Here is a 25130-nt window from a genome sequence, read left to right on the forward strand (position 1 = left end):
TGCATGCGTTCACATTATATATTTCTGGATGCTGAATGGAATATTTAAAACTGTCCTATTATTTTCAAACAGCATTTGCTGCGTGTGCAGCAGTCTTCACTTGCTCCATTCAAGGAATAAAATTAGTGTTTTATATAATTCTAAGCAATAAAATATAAAAGCATGCACACTATTATTCCAAATGGGCTCAAAATAGCAACAAAACTGGACAAATAATTTATACCCAAATACATAGCAAATGATTATGAACATACCACGTATTCTCTTGGCACAAGAAATCAAGGCAAAGCATATAACAGTGGGGGGACAAAGGGAAAAACTAGGGATATGTTTTAAATATTGTTCTTAGAAATTTAGAAAGTTGCTAAAAATAGGATTTGTATTAGTATTCATTTTTGAATGAAGTCTGAATCTCAAATGTACCTCATTATTTAGTGACTTCAGTTCTCAGTGATTTGCCAGAAATCTACATATTTTACAAGGGATAGACCAAAAATATTATGCAAAATTCTGGTCACTCTGAGACAATCTGGACAGTTGAGAGGTATGATTATGAACACTGTTTACTTGTAACAAGAATTCACAGACACAGTAAATAGGTTCCTACTTTTAGTTCTTTAAAATAATTTGGATAAAATTTAGCTACAGAATGTAGGTAAAACTAAGGAGCAATAGTGCATCAAAAAATTACCAGCACTATTTTTATACCAGAAGGAATGCTTGCATCTTACTAAAAGATAACTAAAATATTACTGAAATTAATATACTAATCACAAATTTCTTGAAGGCAAGAAAAAATTTGGAAAGTACAAAAAAAAAAAAAAATAAAGCATAAAACGCAATATCTTACATAAAAGTATAAATATCCACCAGAGCTCTAGTCCGTGAATAACTAGAAAATACTTAAGACATCCCACAGCCAAAATCAACTACATAAAATAAGAAACCTCTATGTCAAAATGCAGAAAATCATAGAATGATAGAATTTACAAGACAACTGGTCCATGTGGCCATTTATGCCTTGCCACTATTCACCCTTAGACCTTACCTCCCTTTTCAAGGAGCAAAAATCAAGTCATACATGAGGCAAATCTATGAATACCTGCCCAATTGTCTGACTCTTTCTTAAAGAAAGATAGTGTGTCATATTACTTGACCTGGAGCAAAATCTTTTTCCAGAGAAGGAGCAAGTATTGTATAATTAATCTGTTTCTCCATCATGATTTCTTTATTTGATCAAGCAGGTTTAGATCCTTGGTTCAGCAGACAAATTGTTGAATGAATAATAGATGATCTTTATATAAACTGAACATTTTCATTCTCATACAATGAGACACAGACAACCTGAAAAAAATCAGTTCACTAATATAAAAACAAATAAAAAATGCTATACAGCAGAGAAAAAATATTTACCAGACAGGCACTCAGCATAAACCTCTAAAGCTGAAATATATCATGACAACATGCTATCAAACCCTAAAGAAAACAGTCACAACAGAAAAACAGTATAAAGCTCAATACCCTCAACAGAAGAAGCATTCTTAACCTGAAACAAAAATAATCCATACACAGAATAAATAGAGCAAGTATTACTTAAAAAGGCCAGGGTAGACTAAACAAAATAATGGCTCCACGTATCACAAACTTACTCACTGTCACTTGCTCTAAACTGCAAGTGCCTAACTCCCACTAGCCTAGTCTTATTAAAATATCCAGCTGTCCTACCACCTGACCATAGTAAGCTACATAACATTTCCAGAACTATAATACTAACCCTAAAACTCCCATCCAGTCCCTAACCATAATAAAGGGTTGTGCTACAACATACCTTGAATGTTTGGTACTTATATTGAAAACCACTCAGGTTATAAGCCAGCATTTCAATTACTGAACACACTGAGCTTTTTTGGGAAGTTTTGTAGTTTTACACAACACCCAACAGTACACTTTTCAGAGTACCTCATTAATATTTTGTATCTGACAAGAATTTTTAACCTGTACTTCTAAGTAGTATTGGGTAGAATGGCAAAGCTCTATTTTGAAAACGGGTGGCAACATGAAGATCATACAATTATATTGAAATATCTCAACTTTACCCTACCACAGCTTTTCTTCATCACCAGTTGTTAATGCTGACTGGTGAATGTGACAACTATCATTTTAGAGATCTGGAAAACAAAATCTTGCTTCCTGACAACAGGAAATTATTCCATCCTCATTTAAAATTTTCAGTAGTCTAGAAACCGAAAAAGTAATTTTGATTGGAGAAAGTGTGGTGAATTAGCATTTCATTAAATGGTATATATAGGTACGACACTGTAGAACACTTTTACTATTTTACTGTCATGCTTTAAATAAAAATGAGAACAAACACATTTAGTAGCATTATTTTATAGGATCTACACCACAAGCATGTTACTCACAGTCATTACTTATTGATTTGATACATGTGTGGGTGATCTGGCTTGTAGCCTTTTGCAGCCATGATCCACTTACTTATAAAAACACAAAAACATAAAATAATAATTGGGGCCACATAGTGTCATGGTGTGTAGTATTGTGGCAAACAGTAAGAGGTTTTCTGGTTCAATTCTCAGCTGGGGTGCCTTATTAGTGGAATCTGCATTTCCTCGCACTGGTTGCATGGGTTTTCCCTGGGTGCTCTGGTTTCCTCACACATTCCAAAGACATGCATTAGATGGACTGAGTACCCTAAATTCTAACTGTGTGTGTGTGTGTGTGTGTGTGTGTGTGTGTGTGTGTGTGTGTGTGTGTGTGTGTGTGTGCCAAAGACATGCATCAGATGGACTGAGCACTTTAAATTCTAAGTGTTTGTGTGTGTGTGTGTACGTGTGCACGTGTGCATGTGTGCACGTGTGTGTGTGTGCACGTGTGTGTGTGTGTGTGTGTGTGTGTGTGTGTGTGTGTGTGTGTGTGTGTGTGAGTATAAGTTACAGAAGAAAGACAGTGTCAGGGTTGGCCTCTCGATGGTGTGAACATTGGCACTAGGTGATGGTCACTGTTGATGTTACACCCCAATCCGGTGTATAAAATAAGAAAAAGGGGATTGATGTCTGATGCCTGATGCTTATACCTGGGATTCATAAACATTGGTTACAAGGTCAAGTAATGGCAAAATAGCTCTCTCCATGTAACGTGATGTGCTGTAAAGCTAATTAATGATGCAATGGAAACCAATTAATTAGACAGAAAAGAACAAATTAAGGAATGCACTGGCAGAAATCAAAACAGAACACAGATTATCTGACGACTAGCATTGCATGATGACCTGAATAGCCCAATATCATGCAGATAGTATGCTCATAACAATGTGTGTGTTTACATATGTAATGATGCACCACTACAGGAATAGCTGACAGCCATAATAAGGGCTTATCAGCAAAGTCCCTACTAATTTATTGACATAAATTGGAAGGAAATAGGTGTATAGAACAGTCAGAAAGGGAGAAAAGCAGGCAGAGGAATCCACTGAATAACAAGATAGGGGTCTGGAAGCAAAGATTTTTTTAATAGATGTCCATTTTGTAGGAAAGGTAGAGGGGAAAGTAGTAAAGGGAAGATGTGGGCAGGAAAAGGGTTATAGGGATGGTAGAAGGAACAGTCAAACAAATAAACAAGCACAAATTACAAAAAGGACCAACAGAGAGGTGCTGACACAATGGGGTGGGGGTGGAACACAAAGAAGAGACATAGTCAGGCAGTGGAAGGACAATTGGTGATGGGGAAAAATGGACAACAGATCTAGCATGAAAGTAAAACATAAGGAAAGGAAACTCCATGCTAGGAGATAGGGTGAGTGACAGCTGATGTTTGTACTGCCCAGTACCGCACCCAGTCAGAAGTTAGTCATCTCTGTGACTGCCCTTTCTGCTGGGCCCAGCATATGGTGGCCGGATGGGCAGAGTCAGGTAATGGTGCAACTCTGCTAGTCAGATGAGTATGTGCTCCAGAGAAAGACACTAAAAGGAAAAACATGAGTGACACTGTTTAATAATGTCAGACATAAAAGTACCTGAAGGAGTAAATTGTCAGACACCAGTGCCAATATAGATCATAGACCTACCAGAACAAAGGATATTTTTGCAGGCAGTATACCACAAGGATCAGTATAAGAGTATAATAGGGTTCCAAAGCATTCCTCTGGTATGCACATGAGGAGAACAATGCATGCAGTGCATTGAGTGTCTGTAGAGGCAATGGAAGTTGGACTGGGTCACTTCCAGTGCACAGCTGAGTGGCCAAAAGACATGTAAGAGGTTAGAGGAAATGAGTGCCCATACAGTGGCCTGTAGGGAAATATGTGGCTTATTCATTAGGATACAGTCACAGATTCCAAAACAGTGGTCTAAACTGCTGCCTCATGCAATGTTTGGACGTCTCATGCTATGAAATATACCAGCCGGTGGTAAGTGACAGAGTACAATAATTTGAGGCATATCCAAGGTATGACTAGAAAACTGGCACTGGCAGGAGGCATAACAAAAGACAGTCACACCAACATACAATGTATGGTTGGCAGGGCTTTGACAATAAACATAATAATTTGGGGGCAAAGCCCACAGGTATGATGTAGAGTATGGAAAAATGCATGCTATAGGGACAACCAGAGGCAAACCACTGATCAGTACCCTGACAATGCTGACACTTTACAGAGGCAGGGTGAATGAAACAATAAGGCAGTCTGAGTGTACAGTTTATGAGTATCTGGAGTGTATAGTACCATTAGGAGGGTTTTCCCCTACTAGAGACAATGTAACAATACACAATTTTACAGGTATCAAACATATATGTAACTGTAATATTACCAATGGATACATACTCTGGGTCTAGAGAACTGTTCATTACACCTTTGAAACATCATCTTATTATCCTCAATATTCCCAGGAGCTGAAAAACATAAAAGAAAACAAGGATGTTCATGAATAAAAGGTCCAGTATTTTTCTGGACAATTAAGACTCAATTACACTACAATATACCTATCATGATTACTTAAGACTTGGATCCTCTTCTCCTTGTTAAAGAAAGTTAAAGTGTCACCTAATAAAGTCACTGTAGTTGTGCATGATCTGTTCAATAATGCAGGGGGAAGCCTATGTCAGCATTTACCACCCTGGCAAGGCAGTATCAGGCATCCACCTTATACTGGGGACTCACATAAGAGGTCTTCCGCAGGAGTTCCCAGTGGTCTTTCTGCATAATGTACAAAAAATGTTTTGATTTTTCATGCTCTGTTTGGCTGCCTTGCTACAATCAGGACCCTCAGAAGTGATGGCCACTTCACAGATCACAGTCTTGATGGTATCTTGTAATGTGAACTGATGGGCATCAAAACAGAGTGAAAATGCACAATGCTACCATATAGTTTCATATAAAGGACTGGCTTAAAAGTGTGCTGGATGGCCTGATTATATGTAGATGGTACAGAACTCACTCCATGATTGCTCTAGATCACCTCTAGGGGACACAACATAGCTTAACATAACTGCATTCCAGCGAATGTCAGTGACACACCCAGGCATGCACAGATGTGTGCGCAGTGAAGTAAGAGCCTCACTGTGAAGCCTTGGTCCAGTACACATTGGATAAAATGTACAGTAAACAGTTAACTTTAGTTGGCTTATTAGCATAAAAGCTGAACTGCAAGCCTTGAAATTGCTTGATAAATGCAGTCATTGCTATTATAGTGCTTATTGCTCTAGGAAATTTCCTAAAACCATTTGGAAACTGCTGATACAGGAGACACAGATCTACAGCTGTTGTGGTTAAGTGTCCAGGGAAGACTCGAATGTGGGAATAATGTACAGTAGTGTTCCTGCTGTTATGCTTTTGTTGAAGTTGCTAAGGGTCATGGACAAAATCTGATAGCCGAAAAGGGTCAGGGGTCCACAGGAGACCTTTCTAGCCAGCATTATAGTTTATTTCTACAGTAATTTACTGATAACAGCATGATGTATCTTTGATGGAGCAGGGGAAACAGGCCATATGCAGGGTGTGGAAACTTGCTTTCCAAATTGTTCTTACTGTTGCTGGGTGGCAGGGTGGGACATCTAATGGAAAATATACAAAACGTGGAATTGTGCACATCAAATATGCTGTGATGGGGTGGTGAGGAGAGTTTGCCTTAATGTGTACTGTACTATCTAAGGACCATCACAAGGATTGCATGTGACACACTCAGGGATGGCTTGTAGTGAGATTCTTCCTCCTTTTGGGTTAACTACCTACAAAGACAGAGAAGCACAGTGTCCACCTGTTGTTGTGGTGAAGCAGATTGTCTTGGGGAGGGTGGGTGAAATCTTAAGGTGAACAGATGCATAGGAAACAGATGCTGCAGTCTATCACCAAGGGGAAGGACAGGATACTGGTCACACTGCTGTAGCCATCCTCATATGTGCTGGAGGCCAAATATGTGATGCTGTGGGACGACACTAATCAGAACATATGTATGGATGCAGTGCTTCCACACACCCACTGCCACTGTAAGTTTCACAGGTACTCCATGCACTGTGTAGTGTGGTACAGGCAAACCTGCAACTGGCTACAGGCAGCTACTCCATGGCTGCAATGTTCTGAGGTGGCCTTTGCCTCTGGGTGTGTCAGGTGTTGTTCAGCCTCTCCTCACTGTGGACTGTGGGGTGGGAGCCAGTAATGTGACTGCGGCAGACATCACTGACTAACCATTTACATATATAAGTTTTTACATTTATAGACCAAGATGGCCCCAAAAAGAACATTAAGCAATGGAGGTGTTCTCCCAGGCAGAGACTGTCATCCTACTGCAGGCCATCTTTGAATGCAGCGGGCAGAGCCTCCTAACTGACAAGGACAACTGGGCCTACCACAACTTGTAAGAGGGGCCGTGTTATGGATGTAAATACTGTTGGTGACCAAAACAGATCACCACATCATGTGCTCTGTAAGATCACCATCATGATCCATCATGCCAACAGCAAAGCAACCTGCCTTACATGGGAGAGGATAGCCATGGTTGGGAGGTACCTACATAGACATCACTTTGTGACATGGAGGACTTTCTAGCATCTCTGACAGGTGTTATAGTCTAGTACCCTCTTGCCCCATGAAGGACTTAACGTTTCAACAGAATTTCACCCACCACCATGAGTGTCTATGGATGATGCCTCAGGTGCATAAACCCTTACACATATCACACAGTGAATATGGTTATATCATCCTTACAGACACTTCAGGGCTTCAGCTGCTATGCAAGTCTGCACAAAGTACATGGACCTATATTCTTTGCATGTCATATTATTTTACAGGTGCTGAAACACTGGAATTTGAAATTGTCATAAAGTAGCATTTGATACAATAGTATGTTTCTGCCTGCCTTCACAGGTGATTCAAAGGGGTCTTTCACCGTGGATATTGACATGATTGATATTAGGGAAACATCTGAGTCTGGCTATGATGGCCAACAAAGTATTGAACAGTCTTCAGGTAGAAAACCACTGTCATCCTCTCCTTCCAGAGACACAGTTCCATCGTTTGTGCAACCCACCCCTCAGTCCCAGTAAGCAGTGTAGGACAGCAGTTGGACAACACAACAGCCAATAGCACACTCTTGTCTTTGTCCCCTAAGTCAACATTGGGTGGTGTTAGCTGCAATGAGCATGGGGATGGCAGTAAGAGGTGAAGTGTTGGTGACCAACAATGCTTTGTCTCCCACTCTACACCTCAGCTAAGTGTCTCCATAGCCATTACTCAACAGATGTGCAGGGCAGTCATACAGGAATAGGACAATACCACTGCAGCCATTGCACAACTTGTCAGTGTGTAACACGGGCAGTGTAATGACGTGAGAGGGCTGTGTCTATTTGGGTCACATTTTTGAAAGGCACCAGGAGGACTCTATATCCTCCAAGGGCCTATGTATTGCCACACACTGGGGTAACACTATTCATGTGGCCATCCCTTTTCTGCCTCCAGTGAAGAACCCCACAGTGGGATGGGTAGGGGACAGTCAAAGTCCATTAGCGTCACATTCTTCATGTCTACTACCAGTGTCAAGTGCACTGCAGCCTACCATGGATGCATAAGAGGTGAATTCAGTGGATATTGCCAATAGTTCCTGCTCCTAAAACACACAGTTCTCCATGTTGTCTGTGCATTTTGTTAGTTATATTCCTCAAAGAAGATACCATTGTGGATGGGGATGTACACAGCTGTGCATGTAGCTACTGATGACATGCTGGATCTGACATAGCGAAAAAAACACACACAGAGCAGCAACATCTGCAGGGGCTGTAACCATCTGACCAGCTACCATTAAACTCTTCATACTGATCCCAAACTAGAGACCCCAACCCCACCTTGAACAGACTTCCAAGATCACCACACTCACCAGGCCATGTAACACAAGCACATTCCTACATCATTAGTCCCCTGTTGCCTTTTGACAATCCCTATCACTGTGGCCCACCCCGCCTGTACCAAGGATGACCACTGTGCTCTGGCATCATTGCTCTGTTAGCAGGAGAGTTTGTGTCTGATACACAGCATGGCCAGTCCATGCACTGTATAGCAAAGCCTGGTTGCAGCTGTTTTTTATATCTATTTTTTCCTAATATTGTGAAACAGATGCAGTCTCTTTACTAATACCATGGTGTACAATGCCTCCCTCCATCTTGAATGGTCATCCCCTGCACCTGGGTCATCCACAATCTGCACAACAGGTCCTTCCTCCATGGCTGGCTCTGGCAAAGCCTCTCCCCTTATAGCAAACCTTGTAAACCATGCTGTATCCATCTGCATATCAGCGTTATGTCACATTTCACACACGGAAATATCTTGCCATAGGTTTCCACAACATAATGCAGTGTGTATCATCAGATGCTTCTAAGCAGTACAAGCAGGCTTTCAACAGATGGAACACATATTCAATAATGTTTTGCATCTGAGATACTGTAGTGCTGCATGCATTGTCTGACATTGTCTGCAGGTTTCATATGGTTGACATTAGCAATGATTACAGGACATATCTGATATCACCAGGAAGATGCTCCTGAGAGAAATTACCCAGCAGAAATCACTGATGTAAGTTGCAAATGTGACATCTCTGTGAATAGTGAGCACTGCTTATGTGATACAGTGACACATTACATATTATAAAATGTACATTGCAGATCACCAGGCAGTTGATGGACTGTAATCCCTTTTGGCTGACATACTGTTGTGCGTGCGTCCCAGCGAGGGCTTTGATGGCAATGCTGGTGCAGATGATAGCACCAAGAACTTCTCTGAAATAGGCTATGTCATATAACACCTTCATAGATTTGCTTTGTCCTCTGTAGTACATGGAAGCCACATAGGCTCCTTCATATAATGTAGCATGGCATCAAGTAATGGGGGCAGTATTCATGAGGCAGATGCCTAGGATACACCCTCCATGTCCTCTATTGGTAACTGGAAGGTCCTTATAGCAAGGATTCTCAGTCCTACACATACCTTGGTGTTCACAGGAATGGGTATTCCATGGGACAAGTCACTATAAATATGTTATTAGTTTAGCTTGTTGTTATGTTGTAATTAACTTTTAGGCTAAAAACAGAGTTTATTTCACAAAAAGAAAAAAAATAGGGTATTCAATACATTCCACAAGCCTGCATATGATGGCAACACATTTGTACCAGCTCTTGGTCTCTGTTCACTTGCTAGCAGCCCACCATTTCCATGTCATAGCGGTGATGGGATATTATCCATGATCAGATCCTTTGGAGATGCAGAGAGTGATGATGTGCACCTTTGCAGCCACTGGCTGAGAGAACAGCCTCAAGCATGTACATTTTTGCTAATGTTGCTAGCACCCCTAACCTGTTAGTGCAGTCTCTCTCCCTCTGGCTCTCTGCCACTCTCTTTCTCTGTTCACTATGATTTTGTGACATACATGTACACTGGCATTTGTGGTTCATTACACAATTTTCATATGTTTCTAAATCTCTGTGCTACATTGCTTGCACTCATTTGTTTTTGCCTTTACCCTTGTTATCATAATATTGATCATTTTATCTAATTCTTTAGTCATTTACATACCATACCAGATATGGCATTCTGTGGCCTTGGAAGACCATGCTATATCTCTGAATCACTCCATTCTACAAACAGCCACTCGATGTGCAGTTTTGCCTTATGTGTTGCACTGTTTTGTCTGAATTATGATCTTGTTAAAGACAATGAAAAATAAAGCTAATAACATTGAAACTTAGACTTATGACCAGGACTTAATGACACAAAACTATATCAAATGAGATTCAGTATGGCAAATATATCATAGTTAGAAGAAATGATATAGCTATCAAAGACAGACTAATAAGTAAACATAACTAAGGGGTTACTGCAGTTTTAAGCAACTGGTAAGCAGTTAGAAAGTCAGGAGGAGGCACAAGTAGCAGACTGTATGGACTATCTACTCCCTGGATCTCTAAAAGTAATTTTTTACAGTGAGGGTCGTGGATCCATAAAGAAGAATAGCAGAAGGAGTGGTGGAGTGGAAATCCAAAGAGACATTCATGAGGGTATGGGAGAGGTGAAAAAAAGGCTAAGGGTGGAAATAAGGATGGAGGAGAAGTAAATAGTATGGGAAGAAATAGCCAGGCAATTGTTATGGCTAGGCGTGTATAGGCCCTAGGGCCGATAGCCTAGTACCAACCTATGAACCTATGAACTTATGAATGTTGAGGCAATTAAAAGAACAGAACTGATGGGATTATTATCCCCTTCTGCTTTCAAGTAAACGTTATGTAAAAAGAATGCCCACATGCATTGATCAGAGATACTGGCTTCAAAGTAAATAGTAAAAAAAAATTTTAACTTAGTTTATAAATTCATAGATTTATAGGTAAGTACTAGACTAGCTGCCATTGCAGGCCATTGTAAGCCTAATCAGTGTCCCTTTTTGGGCTCAAAATGACCTATCACATTTGGTAAGAGATTGGCCTTACCCATGCCATGGTTGATAATTACATAATACCCCTAATGAGAATAACTGGGATCATAGCATAGATAATTTTAGGGGACCCAGTCATGGGATAAATCATTTAGGAGTTGCCTTTGTCTAATGGTAGTACAGGGGGCAGTTCTGGGGTAAATTTTCTGTTTCCCATCCACAGATCCAAGTCATACTTGAATATGGATAGGGATGAACTTTGTTTTATGTGGATGGGGAGTCTGTTCCAAAGCAGTGGTATCCCCTACAAGATATACTTGTCCCTCCAAACTGTTCTGTTGATGTTGTAGAAGAGGTTTATTTACCTAGACTGAGTATTTCTAATTCCATTTGACTTGTTGATGTGCAACCAGTCCATCAGTATTGAGTCAGAGGTAGCATTGTATGGCAGGCACAGGTCACCTCTTAGCCATCTATAAGATACTAAGTATAGTGACATAGTATAAAGTGTGATCAGCAGTAACAATGTGTAGAATCTGTCTAGGGATAAACATGATATTCTAAAGAGCACTCCCAGAAATATGTACTCAGCAGATAAACCCAGGAGGTGCATATTTGTCAAATGGTCAAACTGTAGGCCCCAACCGGGGGAATGCTAATCTGAGGAAGGTCATTAGGCAAGATAAGGATAAGGTTAATACACCAAAGATGAGCTAAATGACACCTGTTTATGCAAAACTAATAGACTGAATGGGTCAACCATCAAAAAAATTTTCACAAACCAAGTAAACTGAAAAATCAAAAATGAAACACCAAATTGGGTGCGTTTCGGACCAGCAGGTTACAGTTTCCAAGTGCAATAGCAAAATAATGAAGTAAGATGCCAAGAATATCAAAAGTTCCACTTTTTATTTTAAGCTCTAAAACTCAGGCTTTTCGTCAGCTACACGCTGACTTCTTAAGAAATAACGTAAAGCAGTTTAAACTCAACCACATGATTTAAATACAGCCTTTGAAAGTCACCCGGTTCATCTCATTCACTCAAACCATTCAACTTATATTTGATCCCGCATTCATAACTGATGTAAATGCTCATTTTAAAAACCTTCATATACAATATCAAGTGCACTAGTTATATTGTAACCCATGTGCACTGATAATAACCAATGCAGATTGACAAAACAATTCTACACGGTGTCATACACCGCAAAAATAACATGTTGGTTCACATGGGTTTATTCGCTAAAAATGCAGTTTGTAAGCCATCTGATAAAACTCGCCCTAACCGGCAATTCAGTTTAAATCACAACTGGTGTATTCATAAATAACATATCGGTCTTGGCCGGTGTAACATTTTGCTGCCATATTAAATATTCACAATTAAATAAATAAGTATAGAATGGTAAACAATCTGATACAACTTACCCTGATCAGCAATTCAATTTAATTCACAACTGACATATTAATGAATAAGCCATATCAATCTTGGCCAATACTATGGCTACTGCCAAAAAAATATTAAATAACGGACTTTATCGGTGTGACACTTTGCTGTCTTGGAACCACTCTTAGGTAGAGATATTATCTCCTCCCCTTATTTAAAGACACAGTACTATGGCTAGAAAGTAAGTAAATAAATGACCATTTCAAAACTGTTAAATACTTTCTCAATAGTAGCAACTGTAAAAATTTTCAAAAGGGCTAACTCCCGTTAAACTCATTCCACCTGTTCCATCTAGGCGAAGAAACCCATCATCTACCCACAAGGAATAGTATTTAGAAGGAGTTCTAATCTTAATGGTATCTTACAGAGGAAAACACTGTCATTCAGTTCCCGGGATGGCATGTTTATATGGAATATGTGCCGGTACTGTAGTCACATCAAGATGGGTTCTAGGCATATAATAAGAGATTTGGTATATTTTAGCAGGGGAAGATACAATTGCCTAAGTTCGCAAGTGGTATATATAGCTCAATGTTCTTGTTGTTTAGTGTTCTATGTCAAGAAAACTGACAGAAAATTACAAGAACACATTTATAAACATTTATATGCCATGTGAAAAGGCAAAAAGGAAAATGCCTTAGCCAAACATATTTTGGAAAACCCAAATCACACCTTTCAGTTTTATGTTATAGACCAAGTTAAATCCAATGGTAGGGGAGGTCCTATATCTCTTCTGTTGGAATATAGAGAATTGGTATGGCAACTAAGATTGGATGCATGTCATACACCTGGCATTAATGGCTCTTTGGCTTTAACATGCCTTTTAAAATTAAAGGAGCTGAATAGATAAAGGTTTTCACACTGCCCTATATGCTATGGCTGGAAACTATATAATAATTTTCATTACCAGCATGACAGAATGTTTTGGTTGCTTTATTAGATTTTGATTTTTAAAACTATCTAACCGTTACTAAATGGATTTTATTTGGTTTTATAAATAGTTCAGCATGGGTAGGTTATTTTGTTTTTTTTATAATTATTAATTTATTATTTCAATAGTTTTTCAGTTAAATTATTTTTATGTGTATTTGTTTGATAAGCATTTTTTTGTCAACATTATCAAATACTTATTGACTGTTACTGTGTGGGTAGATGATGGGTTTCTTCGCCTAGATGGAACGAGCGGAATGAGTTTAACGGGTGTTAGCCCTTTTGAAAATTTTTACAGTTGCTACTATTGAGAAAGTATTTAACAGTTTTGAAATGGTCATTTATTTACTTACTTTCTAGCCATAGTACTGTGTCTTTAAATAAGGGGAGGAGATAATATCTCTACCTAAGAGTGATTCCAAGACAACAAAGTGTCACACCGGTAAAGTCCGTTATTTAATATTTTCTTGGCAGTAGCCGTAGTATCGGCCAAAATTGATATGGCTTATTCATTAATATGTCAGTTGTGAATTAAATTGAATTGCTGATCAGGGTAGGTTGTATCAGATTGTTTACCATTCTATACTTATTTATTTAATTATGAATATTTAATATGGCAGCAAAATGTTACACCGGCCAAGACCGATATGTTGTTTATGAATACACCAGTTGTGATTTAAACTGAATTGCCGGTTAGGGCGAGTTTTATCAGATGGCTTGCACTGCATTTTTAACGCATAAACCCATGTGAACCAACATGTTTTTATTTTTGTGGTGTATGACACAGTGTAGAATTGTTTTGTCAATCTGCATTGGTTATTATCAGTGCACACAGGTTACGATATAACTAGCGTACTTGATATTGTATATGAAGGTTTTTAAAATGAGCATTTACATCAGAGTTATGAATGTGGGATCAAATATGTTGAATGGTTTGAGTGAATGAGGTGAATCAGGTGACTTTCACAGGCTGTATTTAAATCATGTGGTTGAGTTTAAACTGTTTTACGTTATTTCTGAAGAAGTCGGCGTGTAGCTGATAAAAAGCCTGAGTTTTAGAGCTTAAAATAAAAAGTGGAACTTTTGATATTCTTGGCATCTTACTTCATTATTTCATTATTTTGCTATCGCACTTGGAAACTGTAACCTGCTGGTCTGGAACGCACCCAATTCGGTGTTTCATCAAAAAAATTTTAATATGGAAAGCAAATACCTCCAGCCATATATCCCATGCAATTGATTATGTTTTTTGTGCCTCTCTTATCCATTATCACTAACTTTTAGGACTACTTTCTTAAGAATAAGTCATTCAGTGTCTGGCTAGTTCAGTCTATTAGTCTGAACTGAATGGACTTTTTTATTAGTTTCTCATCAAGAAAGTAAAAGTATCCTATTAAGATAGTGGAACATAATATCATCATGAAAAGTAGAGAAGTATTACATTCAGTGAAATAGTCAAGAACAAATATAAGCCAAAATAGTTCAGAAGGAAGAGCAGCCATGTTACCATGGATGATGCATGCATACATGGAGAAATAAGCAACATTACTCACTATCCCAGTTAATAAGTAAATAAAACATATATGTGAACCTTGGGGAAAAATAAGTAGTGAAAAAATTGGAAAATGCTAGTAGCAGGAAACTACAAAAAAAGAAGAAAAATATTTAATGTGAATTGTTAAGACCTTCATATGCTAAGGGAAAAGGGTGAACTAGAAGTACTAGAAGTGCAATGAAGGGCTCTTATTTAGTAAATAATACCAAAGGTGAGTTGTAATTAAATAAAATGTGAGTAAGGGGCACAGTGGACCAGTGCTGGGACAGAAAAGAGATGGATGTTTATCTGTGGTCTACAAATCATTTGCAAGTCCATACTACAGTAAGTAATGGTAACTATTTGAAATGTCTGGACCCTCTATAGTGAGTACTGAAATACTGAGACTGAATGGCTGAAAAACAAACTTATATATACTAAGTCCAAAATTCCATTTCTTGGAATATTCCCTTTTCTCCAAGGTATGGCAATCTTGGATTTGGTATATACAAGTTTGGGAGTGTGGGTGAGGTCTTGCCCCCCCCACATAAAAAAACTTTAAAGGTGAAGAAAATTTTCAAAATTAGCTCTTCTCCTGAGTTTTCAGACTTTTTTTTGGCTTGTCAGCACTTCACATTTCGAGTGCCGACATTTCAATAGGGAGCTAAAAGTAATAAATATTAGACCTTACTATGTGCACCATGGCAGAATGCTTACTTATTTTGCTGATGACCAGTACTGATGTTTGTTGTAGCTATTTAAAATATGAATTTATGGAGGAAGCCTTCATTATTAAAAATGTTTAAACACGGGTGTGAAGTGAGAACTCATTGTCACATATCGACATATGTGGGTGTGAAGAGAGTTATTAGTGCAGGTAGCATATAAGCACTGTGCACGTATTGAAGGAACCTTCAGTATCACAAGTATATAAGCGCTTGTTCCTGGATGGAGACTTTGGTGAGTGTGTGTGTGTGTGTGTGTGTGTGTGTGTGTGTGTGTGTGTGTGTGTGTGTGTGTTTGAAAGCAGTCAAGCTCTTAGTGTTACAGATATCTAAGTCTTCTGTATGGAGAAAAATCCATCACTGTTACATGTACACATACCTCTCAACTATCCATATTTTCACAGAACGTCCGGATTTTTACCTCATGTTTTTGGTCAGTTCCTCATAAAATTTTTGGTTTATAGGCAAATCACCAAGGACTAAAGTCACTAAATAATGACATACATTTGAGTTTCAGAGTTCATATCCTTCAGAAAATGCATACTAATATGAAACCTCTTTTTCTAGCAATTTTCTAAGCTTATAAGAGCAATAGTTAAAATTTGTTGCTATTTTTGGGCCCTTCTCCTCCTATTATTTCAGGCTTTGTCCAGATTTCTTCTGCTAAGAGGTTGAGAGGTATGCATGTATAGAAGTACTTTTTTTGAAGAAATCTTCATTTTTACAACTACATAATTACTATCTGTGTGAATGAGGAGGTCCTTCAGGTTGATACATATGACATCTGTTGTGGGATATGTGGAGAGAACTTTGTGTACATACAAATGTATTAAAAAGTTGACAGAAAGACACGGTATGTCTTAATGCTGCAGCTAACTACAAGAAGCTACTATTTCCACTCTCCTTCCCTTTAAGTGCTTTCACATGTCTTATGCTGGTTTGAACTGTTACATTATAATAATCTCAAACTGTGGTCTCTGTTATACAATTGTAGTGGTCTACCATGCTATCTTTGAAGTAATATTTGTTCATGCTGACAGTAAACCTGGACCAATCTGTCAGTTTAACTTCTGCTTGCCACCCCTACCTTTCCTGTTCAATCTAGTCCTTTCTGCTTGGCCTTTAAGCACTCACATTACTCATATTTTATTCTCCCTTTTCCTTCCATCCTCAGGAATGCATACACCTATAATTCCAGCTTCACTTCATACAGCTGCCTATTTATCACACCTGTCACCCTCATTACCTTTCTCTGCACTCTCTCACCAGTCAAATATTTTGTTCCTTAGAGAGTATCTAGAAGTGGACACAGTAGTCTAGGAGTGAACTCACCAATGCTGTGTTGAGCAGTAGGATTGCTTACATTTCTCTTGTGTCTAAGCCCCAGATATACCTCCCAGCTTCTTATTAGTCTTGGCTACATGCCCTTTTGCATTATTTGTAGTGATTCATTTTTGCCTACAACAATCCTTTCTGCAACACTGAGATACTTCAGCGTTGCCCCCTCCAGCATCCTTCCTTTTCTTAGATTACTGTATTCCAAAAATTTGTTTGGCATTTCATTTGTTAGTGGCCAGTTTTAGTAAACCTTGTAAGCTTCCTTTACTGATCTCTTCCTCTATCCACATCCACCACGCATGTTTTGGTGTCATCACTGATCACACTCAGGTCCAGTGTGTTTGAAGGAAGATTTTATTATAAGCATTTAATTACTAAGCTTCTGTAGGGAGCCTCATCTATTACAGAGAAATACATATTCTATCAAAACACTGGAGCCAGTATACTGAAAGCTACAAGGGTTTAAACCAGCAAAGCTATCAAGTTTCATATGTTCTTTTTAGAGCAGTATATGAGTGAGTCAGACACCTGCAGCTGTTTGAACATCAAGCCTTTTTGTACATCATTCACATAAGCACCTTAAAAGCAGCACTGATTTCAAGTGCATGCAATTAGAAAGAGATTCAGCATGGAAACATAACTGTTTAAGATCTCGATACAGTGTATTTCTCTTTTGCAAAATACATCTTTCTTGTTAAAGCACACAACATCTATCTTCAAGCAGCATACTAAATTTCTTGCTCATCTAGGTGAACAAACAAGTCACCAAATAATTCTATTTTGAAAATATGGGCAAAAGTAGTAAAATCCAACAGAGTTATGAACTTAACACTTACATTTAATGGCTCCTTCCAGGAGTTTAGATTTTTTTATGTTACTGCTAAACTCTGGCACCTTTTATATGATCACAGAGTCATGAATGTCATACTTACAATCTTTTATAGCCTTGAAAAAAAAAACAAAGCTAAAAATTGTGACAGCTGACCGCATTAGTGCCATTAACATTCCACAGGACTTTATGGGATCTACTCCTGGCAACAGAAGTGTATGTTTTAAAGAATTATTTCAATTGGCCAAAAGGAGAAGACTGGTGTGAATTAACATATACTTTAGTAAACTGTAGTTGGCAACTATTAATATGATTATGTGAAAGGATCCCTTGTCATTTTATTCTTTTGTATTGTTTTGATTTCTGGATCTCTAAATAAAAATAAGAAAGAACACTTTTAGTTCTGTTATTTTGTAGGAGGAGCATCACATTCAAACTGCTGGGTGCCTGGAGATTATTCCTGCTACATCTTTAGGAAGCCTTTTGTATTACAGGTAAGGGAATAAGTACTATGTGGTTAGTCCTGTGGCATGGGGTAAGGTACTTGACCATGTTGCAGTTATATGAGTGTGACTGGAGGTCTGGGTGCTGTAGGGTCTGACAAAGTAGGATGAATGACTTTGTAAGCCTCCTTGCCTCCTTCTGAGTTGAGAGCGGGTGCACGACACTGTTCTAGGCACACTGCAAGACATAAAGATATATGCTTACAGGCAGGTATGTTCTCCCTGCATTTTGAGTTCATAAAAGCATGTGTGTCCAAGATTTGGTAGAGAATTATAAGTAACTCCATGGCTGCCATGTGTTGTTATTCACTACTCTCTGCCATGGCTGTCATGTCTATGTGAGAGTGAGCAGGATGAGGTGGGGCAATGGATGAGGAATGTTAAGCAGGATGGATAGCAGGACTGAAAAATGAGACATGGATAATAAAGATTGGAGCAGTATTTAAAAATGTGCTGTGTATTGAAAGAGCCCTCACTGTACATGCTGTGTATGTATGGAGAGAAACTTCAGTGTTGAGTACATGTATGTCTGTATGTATGTATGTATGTATGCAGTGAGTGCCAGGTCAGAGCTCATAGTTTTACTAGCAGGCAAGTACTATGCTTGTCATTTGTTTGCAAATGAACCCTTCAGTGATGTGTGCACATAAAATGCTGGGGGGGGGGGGGGGGGGGCATGACTAGTTTGTATGTAGGATATGTTAAGAGACCTTACTGTGCTACTAGTATGTAAGTACAACATATGGATAAATTCCTCAGCACTATATGTGTATAAGTTTTGTTTGACGTAAGCTAGCATTGTGTGTTTATCAGTATAAATATTTTTGCAAAACTCCATCCTAACCAACTACTATCAATCTTGGTGATTATAAACATGTACTGAAATTTATGTATAACAAAATACCATTAAGAATTTCACTGTATTATTATTTTTTGGAAGCTGCAAGGTGTACCAGGCTGAAATAATTATTGGTGTGACTGCTTGCAGCATATGGTTGGAGCTCCAGTTGACTTAAGCTTGCTGTTCATAAAACATTACAAAATATGCCTGCCTGCACCACATTACTAAGGGTAGCTTTGTGTGATTATATATCTTTCTCCAGGCCCCTGCCTTGTTGTATAATCCTAAAACTTGGAGATCACTTTTAACCCAGCATATTGGGAAAGGTCTATCTAAAAGTGTAATCATGATTTTAATAAGTCTGAAAGTTCATTTTTTGGTGCCCAAAATGCCTGCATGACCTGTAAGACATATCTAGAGGGCATTAATCTTATCGGTATGTGTGTGTGTGTGTGTGTGTGTGTGTGTGTGTGTGTGTGTGTGTGTGTGTGTGTGTGTAGTGAGAGAGAGAGAGGTTTTTTTTTAATGTTTGCACTTGGCTTTCCACATTGGTCTGCATGGTGCAATCACTGCTATGCAAAGTTAATTGCGAGTGTGCACTTTCACACACCTAATATGTTGTCCTTTGATAAGTACATACATGCCATGTCCCTGTGCAGTGAGCTGTTATACCAGTGCTGTCCTCCAGATACAGCTGTCATTGAGGGACCAAGCCAACCTCTTTCTTCCAGGGATGATTAAGTCAACATATTGGCTGCTTCACTCTCATGCTTCCCCTGATGACTTCCCCACTACCATACCTCTCAAGCTCTTAGCTCAAGAAATCTGAACATATCATAAAATAATGGGGGGACAAAGGCCCAAAATAGGGACAGATTTTCAATATTGCTCTTATATACTTAGAAAGTTGCTAGAGTAACATGATTGGTGTTAGCGTGCATTTTTTGAAGAATATGAAATATGACACTGAAATGTATATCATTATTTAGTGACTTCAGTCCTCCATGATTTGCCAGAAAATCACAAATTTTATAAGGAACAGACCAAAATTATAAGGCAAAAATCTGGACAGCTGAGGGATATGCCCACTACTGAAGACAGTAACTGTACTGAAGTAATTTGGAGTGCATTTAGTCAAGACTCTGTTCCTGTTTACCACAGTGCAGGACTAGTTATGTGTCTATTTTGATACTGAAGAAGTTAATAAGGGCTGAGTGTAGTATGACAGATCAGAATCTTACATACCTAAAAATGTGCCTTCTTGTAATAAAGTGTGATAGATATCTCTCAGGATATTTGATCTTCCCAAAAGAAAGTTATTTTTCTTCTTTTAAGTGTTCACTGCAAAAAATAGAAGACATCATTTATTTGTCTTAACAGTTAAAATATTCAGACATTTACCAGACAAGTTGTCCAAAACTCTAGAGAAAGTTTGTTTTACATTCTCATAATTTCAGATTGATCTAACCATAAGTGCATTCTCTAAGATCACTTTGGGTAATGAAACGGACATAAACTCCTATACATGGACCTGAAATGGCAATGGGAAATTAAAGAAATTTAGTCCTTAAAACAGTGATTCTGTGGTGGTACAGCGGTAGTGTTGTTACCTCTTAGCAAGAGGTTCTCCTGTTCAGTTCTCGGCTTGGCTTGGGAGTGCCTTCTGTGTAGACTCTGCGTGTCCTCCCCGCGGTTGGGTTGCGTTCGAAAGACATGCATGTGTAAATGGGTGTGCCTTTGTTGAAGGTTGGGTGTCGAGCTGGCACCTTGGCATTTTGTAAAAATCTACTGCTAATCATTAGCAGACCGGAGTTTCGCTGTGGCGACCCCTTACCGGGAAAAAGACAAACAACAGTCCTTAAAACAGTGATAAGTTAACAAAGTAAGACTGTCTTCAGATGTTTTGCAATTCATAAAGAACATAAAATATTATTTTGACCAGTTTATTTCTCTGAAGAAAGAAATGGATCTAATAAGGGCAAAATACAGTCAGTTGGTGATATACTTGCTGTTTGCTTTAATAAGATAGAAATTACAATGGATTTTACAGAAATGATGTCAAGGGGAAGATGCTACAATCAGTTTAGGTGGGAAGGACAGTATACAAATTGACTCCTTATTACAGGTGCAATACCTGAACTATAGGCCACAAATGTCCGAAATAGAACTGTAATGTTGTCAAGAAAACAGTGGAATTTGAAATTATTCTTGCACTGTTAAAGAGTTTTATTTTTACACCACCTGCTACTTGTATATAGTAACTCAGACATTTTATGACAAAAGAGAGAAATACTCTGAGGTACCACAGTTTATGACTCGGCATGTAATCCTTGACATTCTCACATTTGGTTCACTATTCTGGCATAGAGAGTCCTTGGAATGGACTGGGTGCTGCTCACTATTTTTGATATACTGCTGCTCTGTACTCTGATTCACAGATATGGATCACTATCCCTAACCGTGCTATGCAATGCAGTTAAAAACCTACACACAGGAGCACATGATGTACTGCTGTGAAGGGTATGGTACTGTGCTCAGTTCATTCTTGATCTCTGTGTTTCACTGTAAGCACAGCACAGAAAAGCTATGTAGTAAGTTATACTCTTTGTTGTGCAGTGTTTCACTGTCATGCCTGATTGTGACTCATACAAATTTCACAGTCGTTAGGCATGGTGTGTCACAATTACCATGTGGTGTTAATGAGAGGGCTCTGGTGCTCTGTGAGCACCTATTAGCTGGAGTTCAGAGAAGTCATTATGGGGAAGTGGGAGATGTATTGTTGTGGCAGTGGGTTTGTCTGCACTGTGGCAAACAATAAGGCCAGTAAGTCTGTTTCTTTTTTTAAGTTTTATCTTTTTAGTTTAGCAGTATTATGCTACTCATGTCTGTATTCTGAGCAGCCTATCAGTAGGGAAGGAAGGACTAATTGCACTGACAGGGAGTACAGCATTTGTTTATATGCAAATGGAGTTCCATTAATAACCCACTGATATCAGCCCATATGAAGGTGGTGAATACTTTGTGAATAGTATATGATTCTAGGAAGGTCCTGGAGGTGGTCATATGCATATGTGCTCATTGCTTGTTTTACTATGCCTACACAATGGGAAAAGACTTCACAGAATATCTTACCTCACTGTGTGCCATTTGTTATAAATCATAAAGGGCCTTGGCATACCTTTCTATGGCATACTAGCCCTTCTTCATGGCCTTATAGTCATAGATGCTGCAGTTATTTAATCCACTAACAATGGATTATTGTGGATACCAATGATTGGCAGCATAGAGGAAGGATAAGATTTTAGATAATAAAATGTTGGCTGGAGGAAGTGATATGGATACAGTCCCTGAGATAGGAATGAATATTTAATCATTGAGGGATAATTCACCAAAACCTTTTATTCTAATAAAGCACTTAACTTTCCTGCTTTTTCTGTGAGCAAATGACTCTTGATTAAAGTCATTAATAAAAGATTTAAAATGACTTTGGAACATGATACCTTAAATGAGAAGGAAAAATTAGTATTAAACACCACACCATCTGAAAGACACAAATATGAAATGGCAAAGGTTGTACAAAAATACTGAGAGAGCATCAGAGCATGGACTGAAAGTCCAGTTAGGAAATAAAGAATAATTTTTATAGGCCATCTGATCAGTAATATATATATATATATATATATATATATATATATATAAACTGGCATACAAAGCAAATTATTCCAAGATAGCTAACTTACCAGTGTATTTCAGCTAGCTAGAGAAATTTCTGTTAAAAGCAAACATTTTTAAATACTATGGATTATAATGTTTGCAAAACTGTTGCCTTATAGTATCTGATACAAATTTTAATCATATCATAAAATGGGTAGAAAGTCCAAGACATGCACCACATGTGAACAATAGAAAAAAATCACCGAAAAGAGCCTCAAAGAATAAAACTACTGCTGCTAACATAAGTATGATGTGTGTATATTCAGCATGCTGGATAAGGAGAATGAGGAAGAGAAATGACTCCCAGAATTCCAATCGTGTTCAAGATGGGATTATTAACTGGATGATGGTAGCCATATCATCTCCCTGCAAATGGACAACTTAGAATATCAGCAAATTGCATTATCAGATGAAAAGAAATGGATTTTACAAGTTATCTGTCAGTGTTTTCTGTTATGTTGGTAGGATCCCACAAATACCTGTACACATTGTGTTAAGTGTAACACTGACTAAGACTAATACTTGCCATTTCAGGTCCATGTATAGGAGTTTATGTCCGTTTCAAGTTTTGATTGCTGTTATAGGGATTCAAAGGCAAATACTTCCACAAAGGTACAAAAGATGATTTGTAGAGCTGCTTCCATACTGAGAACTAGCAATAGTATAGAATGTGTCTTATCTGAAGTACTGCAAAGCCTGATTCAGATACACAATGCCACATTAGTCAGTCCACAGTCAATGCACTGCTGTGTGAAATGAATGGTGTACTGAACAGCAGTTTAGCACACTATTCATTTGACTGAAACACTAATCATTGCAGGGTATTGTATCTGGGAATGGCAGGGAGCAGGGTGCACAGCAGGGTGCACATCAGGGCGGAGCTGGGTATGCTACAGCTGTAGACACTTCAAGAAGTTTGAAGGGGGGGGGTTACACTGTTTAAAGAGTATACAGTGCACAGACTGTGTGTATGGTGGTTATACAGAGCAGTGCAGGAGCCACTCAGTGGATTACATCATTTAAAGGAGGAACAGCACCCAGCATCACCGGCTGTGCACATGTTTTCACAAGAGGTGCTGAGAAAAGAGGAAGCACCTTTTGTTAATACTGCACAGCACTGTACACATTCTTGTAAAAATAGCCCATGTCGTGATCTGGAGATATCTTGAGGGTACAAGCCAGGAGAGCAATATGAATGCTGCACAGTATTCCATGCAGGAAATGGATGGTCACAATGCGGAGCAAAGCATACAAAATACCATCTGACTTCTCTCACTTCAGTAGAACCTTGGTTTATTACTCAGAAATAGGAGTTAAAAAAACTGACAATGACAAAATGACTTAGGCATATTATCATGCCTTTATTCTGAGATAAGAATGTTATAGAAAAATATTTCTTGTGTTTTTATTCAGATTTTCAATAAGCAGACAGTAGTAGTAGTCGATAAATGACCAGGAACACTAAGGAGCCACTTACATTTAAACTTAGTAAACCAAACACAAGGCATAGCTTAGCAACAAACATTTGAAAACACTACATAATGCATCAGTTAAATGGATCTCGGCCTCAACTTTCAGAAGAGAGGACTGCTTGTTGTAACAGCCACTGTTGACAAATGTCTGGTTTGCCCCTTTGGGCACTATCAAAGAACTTGGCCCACATACAGTTACCTGACTACACATTAAAACTGTATTAAATCACTGCTGGCAGAGAAAAGGCACGAGTGCATTCAGAAGTGTAACTGAGAACATTGAGTCAACTGACGGAAAAAGAGTCTTATAATTACAAATTTACTCCCAACACACAATATGCACTCAAAGTGTTCATTTGGTTTCTTGTAAAGACTTGAAATCTTCCTTTTCCTACTCCTATTAAATTATAAATTTCAAGAAGTAAAGTTCTGTGAGATATTAAACAGGTAAAAAAACAGCGAAGCATAAAGCAGCGATACTTTCCTATATTATTAGTAATTAAACTAGCTAGTCTTTGAGAACTGGCTCATTCATGCTAGATATTAGACAGTGATTTACAGAAGAGTTATGGGATGTTTGGCTATCATATTCATAGGTCTCAAGTATCCAGATTTGTTCATTGCAAACCATGTTCATGATTTAAAATTGCTACAGTTCTGTTTTTTATTTAGTTGCTAGCATTTCCCAAAACAAGAAGGAAGCTGCACACATCACTTCTGAACTGATTGATTCCTGTGACATGTATGAAAGTATGCAGTAATGCATGCATCACACAGGCAAGTCAGCCAATCAGTAGGGTGCTTTCCAAATCTGTATATTTTGTTACCACCACACTTTGCTACAATGTGTTCTACTAGTTTTATTGGTTCTACAT

The 25130-nt window shown here is 38.4% G+C and overlaps 1 protein-coding gene across 1 annotated transcript in view; it reads left to right on the forward strand.

The window, feature by feature from the left end:
- Nucleotides 1–25130, forward strand: part of LOC122810576 — a 470053-nt gene that overhangs the window by 391649 nt on the left and 53274 nt on the right. Inside the window, exon 7 of the mRNA XM_044082155.1 lies at nt 7379–7480. Within this exon, the coding sequence (XP_043938090.1) occupies nt 7379–7480 (102 nt within the window). The remainder of the gene's footprint in view (nt 1–7378; nt 7481–25130) is intronic.

This window comes from Protopterus annectens, chromosome 9.part0, assembly GCF_019279795.1.
Source record: "Protopterus annectens isolate FY-2018-M chromosome 9.part0, PAN1.0, whole genome shotgun sequence".
NCBI classification, from domain to species: domain Eukaryota; kingdom Metazoa; phylum Chordata; order Ceratodontiformes; family Protopteridae; genus Protopterus; species Protopterus annectens.